Source organism: Ovis canadensis, chromosome 16, assembly GCF_042477335.2.
Source record: "Ovis canadensis isolate MfBH-ARS-UI-01 breed Bighorn chromosome 16, ARS-UI_OviCan_v2, whole genome shotgun sequence".
Lineage (NCBI taxonomy): Eukaryota > Metazoa > Chordata > Mammalia > Artiodactyla > Bovidae > Ovis > Ovis canadensis.
Window position 1 is genome coordinate 46,439,543 of NC_091260.1, and position 21,005 is coordinate 46,460,547.

Sequence of the window (21,005 nt, forward strand, 5' to 3'; positions counted from 1 at the left end):
GAAATCTTGACTAGAACTTTGGATAATGCTCTCATTTAGGAACTGGAAGGGCAGCAAGAGGCAGCAAAGGAGCCTAGGATGGGACAATAACAAGAAAGTAGAAAAACTAGGAAAGAGTCATGTCTAAAAAGCCAAAGGGGGAAAATATTTTAAGAAGGAAGAAGGAAGAACAGCAGTATCAAACATTCCAGAAAGGCTGAGCAGGATTCACTCATTCATTTATTTGACAACAGTAATGAAATGCCCCTAAGTTCTATGCTAGGATTTAAGAATGAGGCCACAGAAGTCTGATGAGTATTTTTAGTTATCATTGAGGCTGTTTCACAGAGGTTTTATATGAGTTACAATCATGATAGTCTGATTACAGCAGTTAATGATGGAACCAGAGTTAAGGAGAGAGAGTCAAGCTGTGTAGCCTAACTTTCTGAGAAATCTAAGAGGAAATGGTAAAGAAGACGGGGGTCAATAATGGCCTAATCCCATGTGAACTCATTTTGATGCACTGACTTGAATCAAATGTTTATTAATAAAGCTGGATATAGTAGTGAGCACAGGAGATGATAGTTTTTTTTGCTTTTGAGGAAGCTTACAATCTAGATGTACTTTATTTTCTTGAGCTTCAAAATTACTCAAATGGTGACTGCAGCCATGAAATTAAAAGACACTTGCTCCTTGGAAGAAAAGCTATGACAAGCCTAGACGGCATCTTAAAAAGCTTTGAGACATAACTTTGCTGACAAAGGTCCGTATGGTCAAATTTATGGTTTTTCCAGAAGTCTTTTATGGATGTGAGAGTTGGACCATATAGAAGGGTGAGCACCAAAGAATTGATGATTTTGAAGTGTGGTGTTGGAAAAGACTCTTGAGAGTCCCTTGGACTGCAAGATCAAACCACTCAATCCTAAAGGAAATTGACCCTGAACATTCACTGAAGGACTAATGCTGAAGCTGAAGCTCCAACATTTTGGCCACCTGATGTGAAAAGATAGCTCATTAGAAAAGACCCTGATGCTGGGAAAGATTGAAGGCAAGAGGAGAAGGGGATGGCAGAGGACGAGATGGTTGGATGGCATCACTGACTCAATGGACTTGAATTTGAGCAAGCTCTGGGAAATCGTGAAGGACAGGGAAGCCTGGCATGCTGCAGTCCGTGGAGTCACAGAGTTGGACATGCCTGAGAGACTGGGCAGCAATGAACAACAATCTAGATGAAAATTAATGAGTGTGTCTGTGAGGGAACTGCAGGTGGAGAGCAAGATATAAACACTGAATAAAAATTCAATGAACATAATGGACATTAGTTATAATATCAAATAACGATTATTAGTTAATGAAAAGGAGCTATAGACTAACAAACTGTGAATTCAGGGGGAGGGAAGATTACCACGAGTGCCCAAAGGTTTTGCCACAGAGAGAGAAATACATGTAAGTTGCAAAAGAAGACTGCTACTGCTACTGCTGCTGCAGCTAAGTCCCTTCAGTTGTGTCTGACTCTGTGCAACCCCACAGACAGCAGTCCACCATGCTCCTCTGTTCCTGGGATTCTCCAGGCAAGAATACTGGAGTGGGTTGCCATACCCTTCTCCAATGCATGCATGCATTCTAAGTCGCTTCAGTCATGTCCGACTCTATGCGACCCCCTGGACAGCAGCCCACCAGGTTCCTCCTCCCACTAGAGTGGGTTGCCATTTCCTTCTCCCAAAAGAAGACTAGGAGTAAAACTTTCATGAAGGGAAGACAAGAGGGTAAGTTTAACTCCAAAACTGTCTCTTCCCATAGAAAGTGGAGATGCTGCCATCTGCCTATCGTCTACTCTAGATAAATGCATTCACTCAGTCGTGTCCGACTATTTGTGATCCCATGGACTGTAGTCTACCAGGCTCCTCTGTCCATGGGATTTTCCAGGCAAGAATACTGGAGTGGGTTGCCATTTCCTTCTCTAGGAGATCTTCCCGACCCAGGGATTAGAATCTGGGCCTCCCACATTGTAGGCCGATGCTTTACCATCTGAGCCACCAGGGAAGTCCACCAAAAGGGGCCTCAAAAAATAAATCTACTCTTCCTTACTCACTCAGCAGTCTCCTTTTAACTCACAGATTGCTGGTACATATGCTTCGGTATTCTTGTGGTGTTGGCCTTATCACCACAAATGGTACCAAGATATCAAATATTCAGGAAACCTGTTCGCAGAAAGCAGGAGTCTTAAAAACCTTAGCCCTGTGCTAAATAAAACAGGCACAGAACAAACAAGGAAAGAGAAATACAGAGTGTCGTGCATAAGCTTTTGCCAGCAAGTTCAGTGCCCTGCAGAGGCCAGGAGGGGAGCAGTTCTTGTATTGATGGAGTCAGAGCCTGAATTCTAAGGTCAGGATATAGATATTAAAACTGCACACTCATGGGCACATCAAACCTTAGCCATGTAGGCCTTTTTGTTCTGAAAGTTCACAGGTGAGATTGACCTGATACATTTTCTTTGATGTTTATTAAACCGTAATTTTGTAGAATTTGAAATGGAATGATGGCTAAGCTGAGAAACCAATCAGAAGTTCAGCTCAAAGAATTTTAATAGAAAATACTGGAAAGATACTGTAAAAGAGGTAATACTTGTTAGATCAATTTTCTTAACATGGCAGAATGTAAATATTTAGGTGCTGTTCATTAAAATTTCAAGTTAATATATTAGACAGTTGGGTCTGTAGATGTCAAATCCTCTCATTAACCCCAAAAAGTTGTTATAGTCTGCATTAGTTAGCTATTGCTATGTAACAAATTATATGAAAATTTAATCACTTAAAACACAGTCTTTGTGAGTCAGGAATCTAGGCCATATCCTAAGATCTCGATTCCACTGGGATAGGAGGTACTTCCAAGCTTATTCATCGCCTGTTTCCAAGAAAAAAAGAAAGTAACCTCTTTCATTCCATTCACTTATTCAGAGCTAGAGCAAAGTTTCTTGATTGAGCAGGGTTCATAATGGGAGTGGCCAGCTCTTGTCTGACTAAAGAGGACAAATTGAACACAAAATTGAGAGGGTAAGTTCAGAATCATAGGTTCAACATTAAATATCATATCCAAGGTATGAGTTGGAACTGTAGATGAGAAAAGAATAAGAGGACAGGAGGATAGGAATACTGAGCCAGTGTAGAAGCAAAATATTAGACCAGATAAGGCAGACAGGTTGTAGATTTCAGGGTTTCCCCATGGGCCCCACAGGTAAGGAATCTGACTGCAATGCAGGAGACGTGGATTTGACAGATTTAGGCATGAACAAAGAAATAGTGCTTAGCACTGTTTTGCTCTTAGGCAGGTTCCTGGTTTTAAAGACAAAGGGCTGGGCCAGAGGTTTTCTCTGTTATTGAAAGTCATAAAGTAGTATTGCTATATTTTTGTTTTATGTTCAAATAAATAGAAAACAGTCTAGAGGAAATGTTGAAATTTGCAAGGAACTACTACTCCAAATGAAATTAAAAGCCCTGAAAATATTATTTCCTAGCCAACATTAGATTATGTATTTTCTCCTAAAATGCACAGGTAATGTTTTGTATTGATTGATAATTTAATTCTCCTCCCTCTTCAAACAGTATTTGCATCTGGTGATTTTTTCTCTATGTCAGAGTCATCTAACTTAGAAGAAACACTGGTGGGGGTGCCGATGGTTTCTTTTTCTGTTTGCTGTTTTTAATTTTTATTTTTATATTACCTTATTTTGATCTTAATAATAATTCCCAGGTAGCTCAGTGTAAAGAAGTCACCTGCCAAAGGGGACTTAGGAGATGTGGGTTTGATCCTTCAACCCCTGAAGGAGGAAATGGCAACCCACTGCAGTATTCTTGCCAAGATAATCCCATGGACAGAGAAGCCAGGCAGGCTGCAGTCCATGGGGTCACAAAGAATTGGACATGACTGAGCAACTGAGCACACATACACACAACAAATTAATATTTTTATTAACACATTGCAAACAAACAACAGCTCATTTCTGAAAGAACAAATCTAGTCATATTTAATTCCCTTTTTGCTTGATTCCAATTATGTCTTCTACCAGATTACAGAAGTAATGAATTTCTTTAATCCACCTTTTCTTCACATGCTTGCAAACAAATTATTAATTTTTTTATTTTATAAATTAACCCTTATTTTGAGGGCTTATTAATTTATTTGTACCTATTCCAATCTTAGATCATTTCATTATAACTCTTCTTAAGCTTATTTTTTCTTTATTTAAACATATTCTTGCTGTATATTAAACCATAGTACAATTTAGTTTCCTCATTTATATTAGCCATTGACTGAACAACAACTAATAAGTCAGCATGCAGTAATTTAGATCTCTATTAAAATTTGTCAATGCCAGCTCCAAACAGACAGTTTTCTTTATTCAGAAAGTGTTGACATTTTCTTCCCATACCATCTACTAAAGATAAATAGATCCGATAGTTTCAGATGAAATTAAATGTGGCATTTCTATATTTTTTGGTTACCAAAAATTGTTTGAAAAGTTCCATTAATTCTGAGGAGTTTTTTCTGTTCCAAATCTTAAAGGTAATGATTTTCAGGATATCAAAGTATTTTTCAAAATATTTTCTCTAACAACCTATCATGGCATCTGAAATTCATACTCTTGTGATTTCTGTGGGTTGTTTAATGCTAGACAAAGATATATGTAGATACCTGTAGATACAGATTGACATATATATGGAATATAAACAAAGACAAATATTGCATCACTGATAAAATGTCCTTTAAATTAAAGGCCCTGAGGTGATGATAATAAATTTAGAAATGTTTGTGTGCATGTGTGTGTATGTGTGTGCATGTGCAGATATTGGGTTGGAAGAGTGAAAAATCTAGAAAAAGCTGTACCTCAATGCGTGTAGATTAAGAGTGAGCAACAGTGTATGAGAAAGCCTGAGTAACAGATGGGGAATAATAATATCTGCCTTTTTTAATGCATGTAAAGTCCAGAATATATTAATTTTACCTATTTAATAAGTCATGTCCAAGAATTAAAGGAGGCTTTAAAAATAAAATTGAAATAATTTTTCTTTTTTGGTTCCAATAATATTTTAAATGGCAATCTGTACTTACAGATAAATCATACACGTGTTCATTGCTGCATTTATGGAGCTTTAATATTTGCAACTGCTAAAAATAAATAATTAAATCGGTTCACCCTAGGAAGAAATTCTACTAAATTTGGAAGTAACTCTAAAGAGAGCTTTCACTTTTTTTGAGAGGAAATATCTGTCAAGAAAGAGTCTATTAGCTAATTATTAAGTACCATTAATTGTGTTAACCTACAAGAAAAAGTAATTGTTCATTCAATATGTAAAGTGTACCTGACTTCATATACATTCACAGTTGCCCAAATGCAGGGTCAAGAATAATGTTAAAATACCAATATTGTACTTTTCTCTTACCTTATTTTTCTCTTCCTCTATTACTATAACCTCCTGTGCTTTCCAAAGTATAGGTGGTAATACTGATTGTCTACTTATGAAACAGACTTCTTTATTCATTGACATAAGCCCACTAGGCTTAAAATTAACCCAAAAGGAAAAGATTTAGGTAAAGCATTTGGGAAGCGATGAGTCCCTATAAATCTACTGTATGGCCACTTTTGCCACCTACATGGAAAACCAGTTCTTGGACTTCTCTGGTAGTCCAGGGTTTAAGACTTTGCTGTCCAATGCAGGGGGTGTGGATTTGATCCCTAGTTGGGGGAGCTAAGAATCCCACGTGCCTCATGGCTACAAAAACCAAAGGTATAAAACAGAAACAGTATTATAACAAAATAAATAAAGACTTTAAAAATGATCTGCAGCAAAAAATCTTTTTTAAAAAGAGAAAACCTGTGCTAATTAGTAGAGGAAATTCTTGGTTTATAGAAGTAGAAGATGATCTTCTGAATTCTAAAATATTGATTAAATGGGATTTTTAAAATTATTATTGTACGAACCATTTGGTCTGTTAGACTCCTCTGTGTACTATTATTGTTGAGTCACTAAGTCATGTCTGACTCCTTGCAATCCCTCTTTGCTGGACTGCAGCACGCCAGGCTGCCCCATCCTTCATTCAGTTCAGTTTAGTTGCATAGTCCTGTCCAGTTCTTTGCGACCCCATGGACAGCAACACACCAGGCTTCCCTGTCCATCACCAACTTCTGGAGCTTGCTCAAACTCAAGTCCATAGAGTCAGTGATGCCATCTAACCATCTCATCTTCTGCCATCCCCTTCTCCTCCTGCCTTCAATATTTCCAAACATCAGGGTCTTTTCCAATGAGTCAGTTCTTCACAGCAGGTGGCCAAAGTATTGGAGTTTCAGCTTCAGCATCAGTCCTTCCAATGAATATTTGGGACTGATTTCCTTTAGGGTGGACTGGTTGGATCTCCTTGCTGTTCAAGGGACTCTCAAGAGTCTCCTCCAACACCACAGTTCAAAAGCATCAGTTTTTCGGGGCTCACCTCTCTTTATAGTCCATCTCTCACATCCATACATGACTACTGGAAAAACCATAGCTTTGACTAGATGGACTTTTGTTGGCAAAGTAATGTCTCTGCTTTTTAACATGCTATCTAGGTTGGTCATAGCTTTTCTTCCAAAGAGAAAGTGTCTTTTAATTTCATGGCTTCAGTCACCACCTTCAGTGATTTTGGAGCCCAAAAAGTCTGTTACTGTTTCCACTGTTTCCCCATCTATTTCCCATGAAGTGATGGGACCAGATACCATGATCTTAGTTTTCTGAATGTGGAGTTTTAAGCCAACTTTTTCACTCTTCTCTTTCACTTTCATCAAGAGGCTTTTTAGTTCCTCTTCACTCTCTTCCATAAGGGTGGTGTCATCTGCATATCTGAGGTTACTGGTATTTCTCCCAGAAATCTTGATTCCAACTCGTGCTTCATCCAGCCCAGTGTTTCTGATGATGTACTCTGCATACAAATTAAATAAGCAGGGTGACAATATGCAGCCTTGATGTACTCCTTTCACAATCTGGAACCAGTCCATTGTTCCATGTCTAGTTCTAACTGTTACTTCTTCATCTGCATACAGATTTCTCAGGAGGCAGGTCAGGTGGTCTAGTATTCCCATCTCTTGAAGAATTCTCCAGTTTGTTGTGATCCACATAGTCAAAGGCTTGGCATAGTCAATAAAGCAGAAGTAGATGTTTTTCTGGAACTCTCTTGCTTTTTTGATGATCCAACGGATGTTGGCAATTTGATCTCTGGTTCCTCTGCCTTTTCTGAAATCAGCTTGAACATCTGGAAGTTCCCAGTTCACATACTGTTGAAGCCTGGCTTGGAGAATTTTGAGCATTACTTTGCTAGCGTGTGAGATGAGTGCAATTGTGCGGTAGTTTGAGCATTCTTTGGCATTGCTTTTCTTTGGGATTGGAATAAAAACAGAACTTTTGCAGTCCTGTGGCTACTTCTGAGTTTTCCAAATTTGCTGGCATATTAAGTGAAGCACTTTCACAGCATCATCTTTTAGGATTTGAAATAGCTCGGCTGGAATTCCATCACCTCAACTAGCTTTGTTTATAGTGATGCTTCCTAAGGCCCACTTGTCTTCGCATTCCAGGATATCTAAGTGAGTGATCACACCATTGTGGTTATCTGGGTCATGAAGATCTTTTCTGTATAGTTCTTCTGTGTATTATTGCCACCTCTTCTTAATATCTGCTGGTTTTGTTTGCTCAAATTCATGTCCATTGAGTCAGTGATGCCATCCAACCATCTCATACTAGGTTACAAAAAAAAAAAAAGACCCTTCTAAGACACTTGGGTGTACTAGGTAAATGTTCCTTAGTATTTCCTTTGGCTCATTTGAGGCAGAAATATGGACTCGGCAAGAGGGAAAGAAGTTGGGTAGGACAAAGGACTGAAATGTAACCATGTTGTGCCTTCTTATTCTTCTAGGATCTCATGACTCCTTCAGCTTCTACATTGATGAAGCCTCTCCAGTGGGGCCTGAACAGCCAGAAACTGTCCAGAATTTTGTCTCTGTGTTTGGAACTGTGGCCAAAAAGCTGATGCGAAAGTGGCTAGCCACTCAAACCATGAACTTTACCGGTCAGCTGGGAGCTGGGATTCGTTACTTTGATCTTCGAATTTCCACCAAGCCCAGAGACCCCGACAATGAACTCTACTTTGCTCATGGTTTGTTCAGTGCCAAAGTCAATGAAGGTCTTGAGGAGATCAATGCATTCCTGACAGATCACCATAAGGAGGTAGTATTCTTGGACTTCAACCACTTTTATGGGATGCAGAAATATCACCATGAAAAACTGGTCCAAATGCTGAAAGACATCTATGGAAATAAAATGTGCCCAGCGATCTTTGCCCAGGAAGTGAGTCTGAAGTACCTGTGGGAGAAGGACTACCAAGTGCTGGTCTTCTACCACAGTCCAGTGGCTCTGGAAGTGCCCTTTCTCTGGCCTGGGCAGATGATGCCAGCACCCTGGGCCAACACCACAGACCCAGAAAAACTGATCCAGTTTCTTCAGGCATCCATCACCGAGAGAAGGAAGAAGGGATCGTTTTTCATATCTCAGGTGGTGCTGACTCCCAAAGCAAGCACCGTGGTCAAAGGGGTGGCCAGTGGTCTCAGAGAAACTATCACAGAAAGGTAAGTGTCCTTACCTTCTCAGGGGAAATGTTTAAGCAGTTTAATCCAACATCAAAGAGCTGTTAAGTGATGGAGCTGATTCACACCTATGTATGTTAGTTTCCCAAGGCTGTCACAACAAAGTGCTACAAACTGGGTGGCTTAAAATGGAAGAAATTTGCCACCCCTCAGTTCCAGAGGCTGAAAGTCTGAAATCAAGGTGTCAGCAGGCTGGCTCCTTCTGAGTGCTCTGTGGGAGAATCTTTCCCATGCCACTCCCCTAACTTCTAGTGGTAGTTGGCATCCCTTGTGGTCCTTAGCTTACAGATGCATCACTCCCATCTCTGCCTCCATCTTTATATGATATTCTTCCCTGTTTCTCTGTCATCTCTTCTTATAAGGACACTAGTCATATTGGACTAGGGCCTGCCCTAGTGACTTCATCCTAACTTAATTACATCTGTAAATGTCCTATTTTCAAATAAGTTTACACTTAACAGATGCTAGGAATTAGGACTTCAATATGTCACTTTGTGGGCTTTCCTGGTAGCTCAGCAGTAAAGAATCCACCTGCAGTGCAGGAGATGCAGGTTGGATCCCTGGAGAAGGAAATGGCAACCCATTCCAGTATTCTTGCCTAGGAAATCCCAGGGACAGAGGAGGCAGAAGCTGGTGGGCTACAGTCCATGGGGTTGCAAAGAGTCGGACACAGTTTAGCAACTAATCAACAACAATAACACCATGTCATTTGTAGGACATAGATCAACCCACAGAAACATGGATTTTTGTTTTTGCTTTTGCTGCACCACGTGGCTTGCTGGGTTTTAGTTACCCAACCAGAGATCGAACCTGGACCCCTTGCAGTGGAAGTGTAGAAACCTAACCACTGGCTCATCCAGGGAATTCCCACATTAGGCATTTTGACTCCATATCTAGTTATCTTTTCATAGCACTCCTTTTCATATGTGCTTAGCATTATATAGATAACAAAGCTCTTTCTCTACTGTTTTCAGAGTATTTTCACATACCTGATTCCATTTGACCTGCATAATAATCCTGGAAAGTAGATACTATATTACAGATAAAAATTAAACTTCAGAGACATAAAATGTTTTGCCTAAAGCCACTTGGACAATGAATAGTGAACCAAAGACTCAAACCCCATTTTTCCCAAGTTGTGTTCTATGTCTTTACACTTTATCCAAAGCAACAATCTCCAGAGAGTAGGCATTCCACTGGTCAAGCCCAGACACACCTGTAGGGCAGTGGTCATCTGTGAGCCACAATTAGCAATCACTAAAGACGTCTGTAACTCATTCCCCAATACACATGTATCATTGTACATATTGCTTATTCTTTTGAGTTAAAGTATTAAACAAGGCAAACATTCAAAAGCAAACACGGTTCCTATCACAGCTTTTAACTTTTAATTGGTATTTTGAATTATGGTAAGGAGACAGAGAATGAATGTTTTGCTCAAGGTCTTGCAGGGAAAGACAAGAAAATGAAAAGGCTGAGAAGTGGAAATGCTATGGATGGCCTTTAGAGGTGAAAACGCTAGATGGTGGGAAATGGCAGGTGAAATTAGTAATGGGGCAGGAACAGATTTGTATGAAGACTTTTAGGCAGGCTACAGGGAATGTCATCCTATGAGCCATGGGGAGCTAGAAAATGATATTTAACAATGGGGTAACTTGACTAGGTCTGCGTTTGCAGTGGATAATAGGTGAAGCATGGCAGGGTGAATGGAATGGAGAGACTAAGCAGTTAAGAAGTGTGTGGAACTGTTTAGCAATCATATGGAAGCTCACGTGAGGAAGTAAGAAAATGGAGAAGGGGACAGTATGCCGCAGCAAAAGTTAGAATGACTATTTACCTATGTGGTGTGAATGAGAGAAAAGAGAAGTGGAATGAGTGATGGATGCATTCACAGAGGCAAAAACCAAAGATACAGGGACTTGGTAGAAACATGAGGAAGATCCAATCAGGATTATGTTAAATTTGTTTGCTCAGTCCCTCAGTTGTGTCCAACTCTTAGGGATCCCATGGATTGTAGCCCACCCATGGGCTCCTTGTTCATGGAATTTTTCAGGTAAAAATACTGGAATGGGTTGTCATCTCTTTTTCCAGGGAATCTTCCCAACTTAGGGAACGAACCCACGTCTTTTGTGTCTCCTGCATTGGCAGGCGGATTTTTTTACCACTGTGCCACCTAGGAATCCCCATGCTAAATTTAAAGTACTAGGAAGACATCCAAGTAGAGATGGCCAGTTGATCATTAGGAATATAGGTTAATGTTTTGGGGAAATATTATATTTTTTGGCAATGACAGGCACAGGACCTTGGAGAGGAAAAATTCCTCCATACATAATTATAACTTCCTTCTGTTATTCAGATATTTGCTAGGATCTCCTTATTCCTTCGATACAAATAAGATTCCCAACCCTTCACTGTACACTGTATGCAAGTGTAAAGCCTTCCCTAAAATTTCTGCTGATGCCTACATTTCTTCCATTCATACAGAATGAGCCCTTGCTCTACTGGATTTATGTCATTTTAAGAATTGATTGTCCAATGTGGCCTGTCCATGTTCAACCCTCTATAACCTGAGATGTGAAACTTGCTTTTGATTAAATTCCATGTAATGGTTTATTCAGACTTTACTAAGGATCCGAGCAGACAAGGGAGGTTTTATAATCATAATGTAGATGATTTAAAGTTGAACTTCAGATTCATCTGGAATTGCGAATCTCCTGACCTGGAATATCTTTTGATGACATCTGTACCACTTTTCACCCTAGACTCAAGTCCTCTGAAGAATCTTCTCCTTATCCTTTTCTCACCTGTTTTCTCCCCTTACCCCTAAATTGCAGTGGAGACACTACACTCGCCTCTAGATTACTACCAAACTATCCACCTCTCTCCCTGGCCCTAAGCGTACATTCAGTTAGTCATCAATGTGTTCATCAGAACAAGAAGACTTTCTTTAATAGAATCACCTTCTATAAAAAGTAATTGTTCTCATAAATAACAACTTACCACTTATCTTACCTATTTAAAAATGAGGGCATTATATACATAGACGAATGTGTTGTTTTCAAACTTAGAGCCCCATAGAGCCCCAAGATTTTAAGAAATCCCCACTAGAGGTGGGTAAGGGGCAGGAGAGGGTGACTGACTTTAATTTTCTTCATTCTTGCTGCAACTTTAAGAAAAAAAAACCTTTACTTCCAACATTTACATATTGGGCCTGAAAGGAATCTTCTCTTCCTGCTTTACCTTCTGCTGTTTCAGTCAATGCTTAGGAAAACACTTTTCCATACAATTTGCCTACTTTGCATTTGGCCAGGAACCACACCCTGATTCCATACTTGTGTAAGGAATAGTCTTTGGGAAGCCGAGAAAGAAAATCTACTCAAGGAACAAATGACTTTCGTTTTTCTCTCTTATGGACTTTCATGCATTGTAGGATTTTACAAGTTACAAATTGAACTGCTTTCTGGTTACATATGCTCTAGTACAGCATTAACAAAATAGGATTTATAGAATAAAGATTAGAAAAGTTAGGAGATTAAAAAAAATGGTTTAGGTGACAAAAAAAAAAAAGTTAGGAGAGTATTGAAAATATTAATGTATATCTACACAACTCTCCCCAAAGAATCACAGTGCATATTAGCATATAAAAGGCACTAGCCAGTATTTTAATGAATAATCCTATTTAAATTTAACTAATACAATTTTTTCCAAGCACTTAATTTTTTTTCCAGATAACACTTATTAACACCCCATGGAATTAATTTAGACAGAATGTCCTCAGCCATCTGCTCTGATTCAGAACTTCTCATTTGCCTCTGGCATATATATCTGGAATAGTAGGGCTGTTTCAGTAAAAAGGGAGCTTCCCCGGGTAGTGCTAGTGGTAAAGAATCCACCTGCAGGTAGATGTAAGAGAGTTGGGTTCCATCCCTGGGTTAGAAAGATCCCCTGGAGAAGGGCATGGCAACCCACCCCAGTACTGTTGCCTGGAGAATCCCATGAACAGAGGAGCCTTGGAGGGCTACAGTCCATAGTATTGCAAAGAGTCAGACCTGACTGAAGCAACTTAGCATGCAACGGGCACATCAGTAAAAAGGGGGCTTCTCTGTTGGCTCAGTGGTCCCTGGGTTGGGAAGACCCCTGGAGAAGAAAATGACTACCTACTCCAGTATTCTTGCCTGGGAAATCACACAGACAGTAGCCTGGTGGGCTACAGTCCACAGGGTCACAAGAGTCAGCACAACTTAGTGTTTAAACAGCAACAACAGCAAATCAGTGAAAAGAGGGAGTAGAAAAAGAATTTAAAAAGTAGAAATGACTCTATAGGTAGAGTCAACCTTTTGTCTCTAGAATTATGCATATGACTTGCGAATGATTTGTGAACATGTCTGAACCTGACCTTAATACTCATGCTATAAGCATTCTCAGCGGAGTTTGTCTCAGTACTCAAAGACTTTCTTTTAAACCAATCGCAAAGCCTGTGTTTGCCTATGGTGTTAATGTGATATCCAGAGGGTTAGATTGGTTTGGACATATTTCAGCTTTCTGGGTATGCCTAGGATGGAGCTTCCCTGGTGACTCAGACAGTAAAGAATCTGCCTGCAGTGCAGGAGACCTGGGTTAGATCTCTGGTTGGGAAGATCCCCTGGAGAAGGGAATGGCTGCTCACTCCAGTATTCTTGCCTGGAGAATTCCATGGACAGAGGAGCCTGGTGGGCTACAGTCTATGGGTTCACAGTCTGACATGACTGAGCAACTGACACTCTCATTTTCTATAGGGAAATATCACTGTCAGTCCTCGGATGATGCCTTGCAAAGGTGACTTACTCCTGAAACAGTGAAAGAACACTTGACTCTCCCAAAACGTTTCCTTTCTCTTCTCACTAAGTGATGAAGCCCATAAAAAAGACTTTTTCTGTACTTATCTTTTGCTATTGTGCCAAAGCTGCTCATTCAGAAAGTCCTTTGCCACTAAAGAGGAAGTCTCTAGGCAATGTTAAGACTTCTCTGGACCTTGGTGTATTTTCATTTGTAAAATTTGGAGTTTGAATTCAATTATCTCCAAGATCTTTCTGAGTTCTAAAACCCTACATTTCTGCACCTGACAGGTTTCTCTATAATTTTTCATTATGTCTAATATTTGGGTTAACAAAACTCTGAGCACATGAATTTAGAAAACAGTGTTTTAAGATGTGGGTGGCTTTCAGGGAAACTAAATCCAGCTTGGATTTAGGTACCGTAACTTTCAATCTGGCCACCGGTCCCAAATACTGCAGATGCGTTCTCTACATTTTAGTAATGCCAAAAGACACAGATTTTAATTTCTTAAAGACCTATTTTTAATTTATTTTTCAAACACCAGCTTTTGCACCTCACCCCCACGGAATTCACACCTTTTTAAAAAGAAGGTGCATAACTTGAGTCAAGTCCTTCTCTAATTTGTGGTAGTTTATTAAATCATAGGTTTTTTAGTTAAAAAAATTCATTAGACCACCTGTCAGAATATTTAAGGAGCAGTGCATTTTTGTAAGTAAATTGATGCTGGATTAATTTAGACAGTGTTTATACAAGTCAACAATTTAGATGATGATGATGAAGGTAACAGTAATAGTAATGACAATTTATTAAGTACTCTTTATGCTGGCTCAGTCAAGGCTATGGTTTTTCCAGTGGTCATGTACGGATGTGAGAGTTGGACTGTGAAGAAAGCTGAGCACCGAAGAATTGATGCTTTTGAACTGTGGTGTTGGAGAAGACTCCTGAGAGTCCGTTGGACTGCAGGGAGATCCAACCAGTCCATTCTAAAGGAGATCAGCCCTGGATGTTCTTTGGAAGGAATGATGCTAAAGCTGAAGTTCCAGTACTTTGGCCACCTGATGCGAAGAGTTGACTCATTGGAAAAGATTCTGATGCTGTGAGGGATTGGGGGCAGGAGGAGAAGGGGACAACAGAGGATGAGATGGCTGGATGCCATCACTGACTTGATGGATGTGAGTTTGAGTGAACTCCAGGAGTTGGTGATGGACAGGGAGGCCTGGCGTGCTGCGATTCATGGGGTTGCAAAGAGTCGGACACAATTGTGTGACTGAACTGAACTGAACTGATGGTGGCTCAGTGGTAATGAGTCTGCCTGCCAATGCAGGAGATGCAGGTTCGATCCCTAAATCAGGAAGATGCACTGGAAAGAAGGAAGGAAATGGCAACCTGAGCCAGTATTCTTGCCTGGGAAATCCCATGGACAGAGGAGCCTAGCGGGGTCACAAGAGTCAGACACAACTCAGTGACTAAACACACACACACAGACACACACCTGTTTAATACTAATTGCCCTGCACATTTTTTCTCATGATCACAGTCATTGCCTTGAAGGTAAGGCAGAAGGATGTGGATAGGTTTTAATAAGCTCCACTTTCATCCAGTGGAGGAGAGGAAGGCAACTACATTTGTTGAGCCTTCTTTCTGTGCCAGGCACTGTGCTAAGTGTTTTATACAAATTGTATCCATTTAATCTCCCCTGCAGCCTTAGGAAGTAGGCATCACATCCATTAGAGATGGAAAACGCAGCCTGAGAAATGCCTAGAACTTTGCTCAAAGTCCCATATTAGTTTAGCAAAGGCAGGATTATTTTTTGGGTCTGACTCCAAGTCGCATGCTTGCTTCTATAAATTAAGTGAGATTCACATTTCTTAGTAGTAAGTGCACATAGTACATCATTTGTCATCTTGGAGGGCAGAGTCAGATCTGAGGTGTTGGAAAGGTAAAGTATACTGGAAGTGGAGTGGGCAAGGCTATGAAAGAGCAGATATTAAGTGTAGGCTTTGCCTCAAGATAGCATGCTGCCAGGGGTCCCCCAGGGATGCGCTGCTGTTGAATAATAAAAAGGAAGGGAACTTTGAGGTGACCTGGCTCTATCCTCCTTGCTTTATGCCTATTGCTCATTTGACTGTTTTCCATTTAGTAAGGAAACTGAGGCTGGAGGAATGCTAAAATGTAGCCCAAGGTCACAGAGCTGTTGGCAAAAATGGAATCATAATCCAGGTCTCCTAGCTTGTAGACAGAGTTCCGCCCTCTACACCTCAGGGAGGAATGCGGGCAGAAAATGGACAGGAAGACCAGGATGGGTCAGTGACCAGCAAGCTGCAGGAAACAGCATGGAAGAGCCAACCAGCTCTCAGCCTGCACCGTTCCCAACATACCACAGTGCTCTGGGGCCTTGAATGGAGGGGCCAGAGGCTGGGCCTGGGATGCTGACCTTCAAGGGGCCCTCTCTCTTTCTGCTACGCAAGCACAATGGACTTTTTTTTCCATTCAGCGGAGATACCCCAGCTCACAACAGCTCCCCAGAGAACACTCCCGCTGCTTGATTTACCTTGTCAGTACCTGGACTCAGCAGGTATGGGCTGGTCTCTGAGAAGTTGTTCCCTTGTAGCACCACTCAACATAGCAGATCTGAGGAGCAAAGAAACACGTCACTGAGGGAATGGGAATCAGAATGGTTCAAAAGCTGCTACAGGTGACATCAGTCTTTATGAAGAACAGCTTTCTGGGTCCACCTCCAGACCACGTGGCCCAGTATGTCAGAACATTAGTTGTTGTTCAGTCACTCGGTTGTGTCTGATTCTTTGTGACCCCATGGACTGCAGCACTCCAGGACTCCATGTCCATCACCAACTCCTGGAGTGAACTCAAACTCATGTCCATGGAGTCAGTGATGCCATCCAACCGTCTCATCCTCTGTTGTTCCCTTCTCCTCCTGCCTTCAATCTTTCCCAGCATCAGTCTTTCCTAAAAAGTCGGCTCTTCGCATCAGGTGGCCCAAGTATTGGAGCTTCAGCTTCAGCATTAGTCCTTGCAATGAATATTCAGGGTTGATTTCCTTTAGAATTGACTGGTTGGATCTCCTTGCAGTCCAAGGGACTCTCAAGAGTCTTCTTCAGCACCACAGCTCAAAAGCATCAATTCTTCGATGCTCAGAGCATTGGTAGAACAGATATATTATCAGTCTATTCTGTAAAAGGGAAAGCTGCCTTCTCAGGCTACATATGCCTAAGGAGAAAGAATATCAAGGACATTATGTAAAATCAGTATTAGAATAATCATTGTTTACAAGATGCTGGTATCATGTTTCATTTTTCAACATATATTTATTAGAAGCTTCATTTATTCAACAGATGATATCCCCAATTTTCAATTTAGAAAACTAAAGGTCAGAAAGGCTAAATAATTTGTTCAGACGGTGGTGTGAGCTAGTGCTGGGATCAAATCAGAATCTGGTCTTTTGAAAAAACTTTAATTCGCAAAGATAGACTTGTGTTCATAGCAGCACTATTTATAAAAGCAAGGCAAGGAAACAGTCCAAGTGCCTATCAAAAGATAATTGGTTTAAGAAAGCTAAGGGGTGTGTGTGTGTGTGTGGGACTAGAATCACTAGAAGAAGGAATCTGGCTTGTAAATCAGAAGGAAGCTCCAGAAAGCAAATTTTCTTCTAGCCCAGGGCTTGGCAAACTGAGCAGTGCTATGCCACCCTCTGTGGTTATGATTCATGAGTCTGGTGCTCAAAGAGTTTCATTTCTAACACATGAGGCTCACTTTGAGTAACACTGCTCTTGTTTGCAGACGAGGTGTGCCTCAACTGTCCCCACCCACAGAGGCACTTGGTTTTAAGCAATCTTAAAAGAGAGTCAACTCCAAGATTTAGCTATCAGTTCCTCCCCACCCCAGGCTCAAGTATTTCTTCCTTAAATCTAAGCTATGACTCCTCTAAGTTCAAATTTTCTTGTCCTATCACTAAGGTAGAGCTGCCCATCACCAGTTTCCAAATAATTGTTGTATTTGTTGTTCAGTCACTAAGTCATATCAGACTCCTTGCCACCCCATGGACTGTGGCACATCAGGCTCCTCTGTCTTCCACCATCTCCTGGAGTTTGCTCAGATTCATGTACATTTAGTCAGTGATGCTATCTAATCATCTCATCTTCTGTCACTCCCTTCTCCTTTTGCCTTCAATCTTTCCCAGCATCAGAGTCTTTTCCAAAGAGTTAGCACTTTGCATCAGGTGGCCAAAGTACTGGAACTTCAGCTTCAGCATCAGCCCTTCCAGTGAATATTAAGGGTTGATTTACTTTAGGGTTGACTGGTTCAATATCCCTGCAGTCCAGTGAACTCTCAAGAGTCTTCTCCAGACCCACAATTTGAAAGCATTGGTTCTTCGGCACTCAACTTCCATCGTGATCCAAATAATGGTCCTCTGCTATTCTCTCCCTTCTCTCCTACGTCATGGATGATTGTGCTTCAAAAACAGGCAAAGGCTCCTGGGAGGGATTCTTTGTTCCCCTGGGCTCTAAAGCACACCTCATGGAAGAAGCCTTCCAGACTCAGTGTCTTTTTCACCAAAACCAATTAACATTTCAGCACCAATTAACATCTTAACATCATGGCTCTTTGCAACCCAATAGCCTCTCCAGCCCTGATTTCAAAAAGTGAAAAAAAAAAAAGTCTCTATAACAGCTTCCAACCACGAGGCTCTGTGACAGAAGAGTGATTTTTGCCCAGGTCATGCTGGGGTATGGAAAGAGGGAGGGCTGTCTATAACTCTTTCTTAACAACTTTGACCCAAGAGTTTTTGAAGCAGGAATGCACGTAAAAGCTTTTGCTCTCCTTCATTCTGCTGATGCTGGAAGATTAAAGTACAGCAAATGTAGATAGGTACCTTTCATTATCTGTAGCAGGAGAGCCAAAGGCTAGAGAGAATTGCCAAGCTACTGAGAAGTCAGATACCCATTCAGTGCCTGCTGAGTATGTGTGTGTGTGTTTGTGTGTGTCTGTGTGTGTGTGGAGAGAGTGCCAGCTGAGTGTGTGTGTGTGTGTATGTGTGTGTGAGAGAGAGAGAAAAAAAGAAACATACTTTTCTAAAAAACACAGCTTAGGATAGAGGTCTACTCACTCTAGGCTTCCCTGGTGGCTCAGAAGGTAAAGCGTCTGCCTACAATGTGGGAGGCCCAGTTTCAATCCCTGGGTTGGGATCCCTTCTCCCCTGGAGAAGGAAATGGCAACCCACTCCAGTACTCTTGTCTTGAAAATTCCACAGACTGAGGAACCTGGTAGGCTACAGTCTGTGGGGTCACAAAGAGTCGGACATGACTGAATGACTTCACTTTTCACTCTAATAAATCTCTCTGGAGCTCTGTTTTCTTAGATGGAGTTGCTGGAGTTTAATATCTAAAGAAAAACTAACCTAATGTATAGCTGGCACTCATAAAGAGGTAAGAGCAGGGGGGTGAATGGGGATAGAAGGAATAAAGACGAAATGTCCAGGCAGCAGGGATGTTTAGTCAGCCAGGTCAAGGCACGATAGGGTGGCCATTCAGCCAGCAACTAAGGGGAGGGGAGGCTTGTTTGGGACTTGAAAAGAGCTGTGATGTGAACCATCAAGCAGCTGAGCAAGTAAGAGGTTTCTGATTCAAGAATTAAAATGGACCATATCTGTACCACATTCTGAGACATGTCCATTGAGCTGATGATGCCTTAGGCAAGACACACACCGTGGAAACCATGAGCATCTCAGTAAGAGAGGGTAGGAAGGACTTGCTGGTGACTTGAGGGAAGGTTTAAAGGAAGCAGAAGTCCTCGCTAGGTTGGAAGCTGTCAGAACAAGTCTATAATTAGCTATCTCAATATGTCTTATCTATAGGGCTAGAGTGAGGATAAACTGGTAAAGAAGTCAGAGTAGTTTGTTTTAGTCTAGAGAGGTCAATGTTTCATATTTTGTGAGTGATGTTTCTGTGTTAAGACAAAATTACAAAATATCTTTTTTATCTGACTTTCTCATGATCTTGAGTAATCTTGCCTGGGATTGGTATTCTGGGAGAGTATGTCTAACAGAAAGAGAACATGACCTTGTTGTGAAAGTCAGGTCGGCTTCCCAATGTCAGGACTTGCTTTTAAATTTCTTTTCATTTGCCCCCTTTGAGTGCACTTATTTCCATTTGGTTCAAAAACCTCTGATGTGAATTAGGCTTTATATGTGCTTTTTGTTGTTGTTCTTTTTCTCATTAAAACAGCTGAGACTGTCTCTGTGCAGATTCCTAGACCATTTTGACAATGAGACAAATCAAAGAGCTGGTGAAAAACTAGCCCAAGGTTTGTCTGTTGAAATGCAAGCTTATCAGATTGAGTCATACTGAAAATCAGCATTCTCCCTGGCTTAGGTTTCTGCCTATCTGTTTGGACAGGGATTGGAAATGACTGATGATGAGTATAAGGAATCCCAGGTGGTAGAGGCCAGAGGGATTGAGACTGGAAAAGAAATGTGAGCACACAGCATTTTGTAAAGGGAATTGCTGATTCTTTGATATTGGTGAACATTCCAACTTCTTCCTCAAGGTATTACAACTTATTCAGGGAAGAAAGAAGCAGAAGGTGAGGTGGCCAACAGTCATATTTTCAACTGAATATTTGTCTTGCTCTTTTTGGCAGGGGGAGCTATATTTTTATCAGTCTTGGTTGAATGAGTGCCCCTGAAGGCTTGTTTGTGTTGGGTGTACTTGGAAGACAGAGCTTTGGATGTTGTTGTTGTTCAGTTGCTCATTCCTGCCTTCTCTCTGCAACCCTGTGACCTGTAGCATGCCATGCTTCCCTGTCCTTTACCATCTCCTGGAGTCTGCTCAAATTCATGTCCATTGAGTTGATGATGGCATCCAACCATCTCATTCTCTATTGACCCCTTCTCCTCCTACCCTCAATCTTTCCCACCATCAGGCGCTTTTCCATTGAGTTGGCCCTTTGCATCAGGTGGCCAAAGTACTGGAGCTTTAGCTTCAGCATCAGTCCTTCCAATGAGTATTCAGGGTTGATTTTTCTTTAGGATTGATTGGTTTGATCTCCTTGCAGTCAGGGGACTCTCAAGACTCTTCTCCAGCACCACAGTTTGAAAGCATTAGTTCTTCAGCACTCAGCCTTTTTTGTTGTCCATCTCTTACATCAGTACATGACCACTGGAAAAACCATAACTTTAACTATATGGACCTTTGTCGGCAAAGTAATGTCTCTGCTTTTTAATACACTGTCTAGGTTCGTCATAGCTTTTCTTCCAAGGAACAAGCATCTTTTAATTTCATGGCTGCAGTCACTGTCTTCAGTGTAGCTTTGGATGACTGATCTATTAATTGCCAAGAGTGATTCCAACAAGTATAAGTGCTTATTTAAGTGAGATGATATAAGCCAAATCTTCCCTGCTAGAAGTGGGCTCCCCCTAACAAAATTGTTAAATAATCTCTAATAACTTGCTAACATCACTCTAGGCAATGACATTTCAGCTTTTAACTTATATTCAATTGACAAAATGTTTTCTTTCATAATCTTTTCA

General features: G+C 41.0%; 1 protein-coding gene across 1 annotated transcript in view; it reads left to right on the plus strand.

The window, feature by feature from the left end:
- Positions 1-21,005, plus strand: part of PLCXD3 (phosphatidylinositol specific phospholipase C X domain containing 3) — a 186,149-nt gene that overhangs the window by 116,808 nt on the left and 48,336 nt on the right. Inside the window, exon 2 of the mRNA XM_069556450.1 lies at positions 7,918-8,626. Coding sequence (XP_069412551.1) covers positions 7,918-8,626 — 709 coding nt within the window. The remainder of the gene's footprint in view (positions 1-7,917; positions 8,627-21,005) is intronic.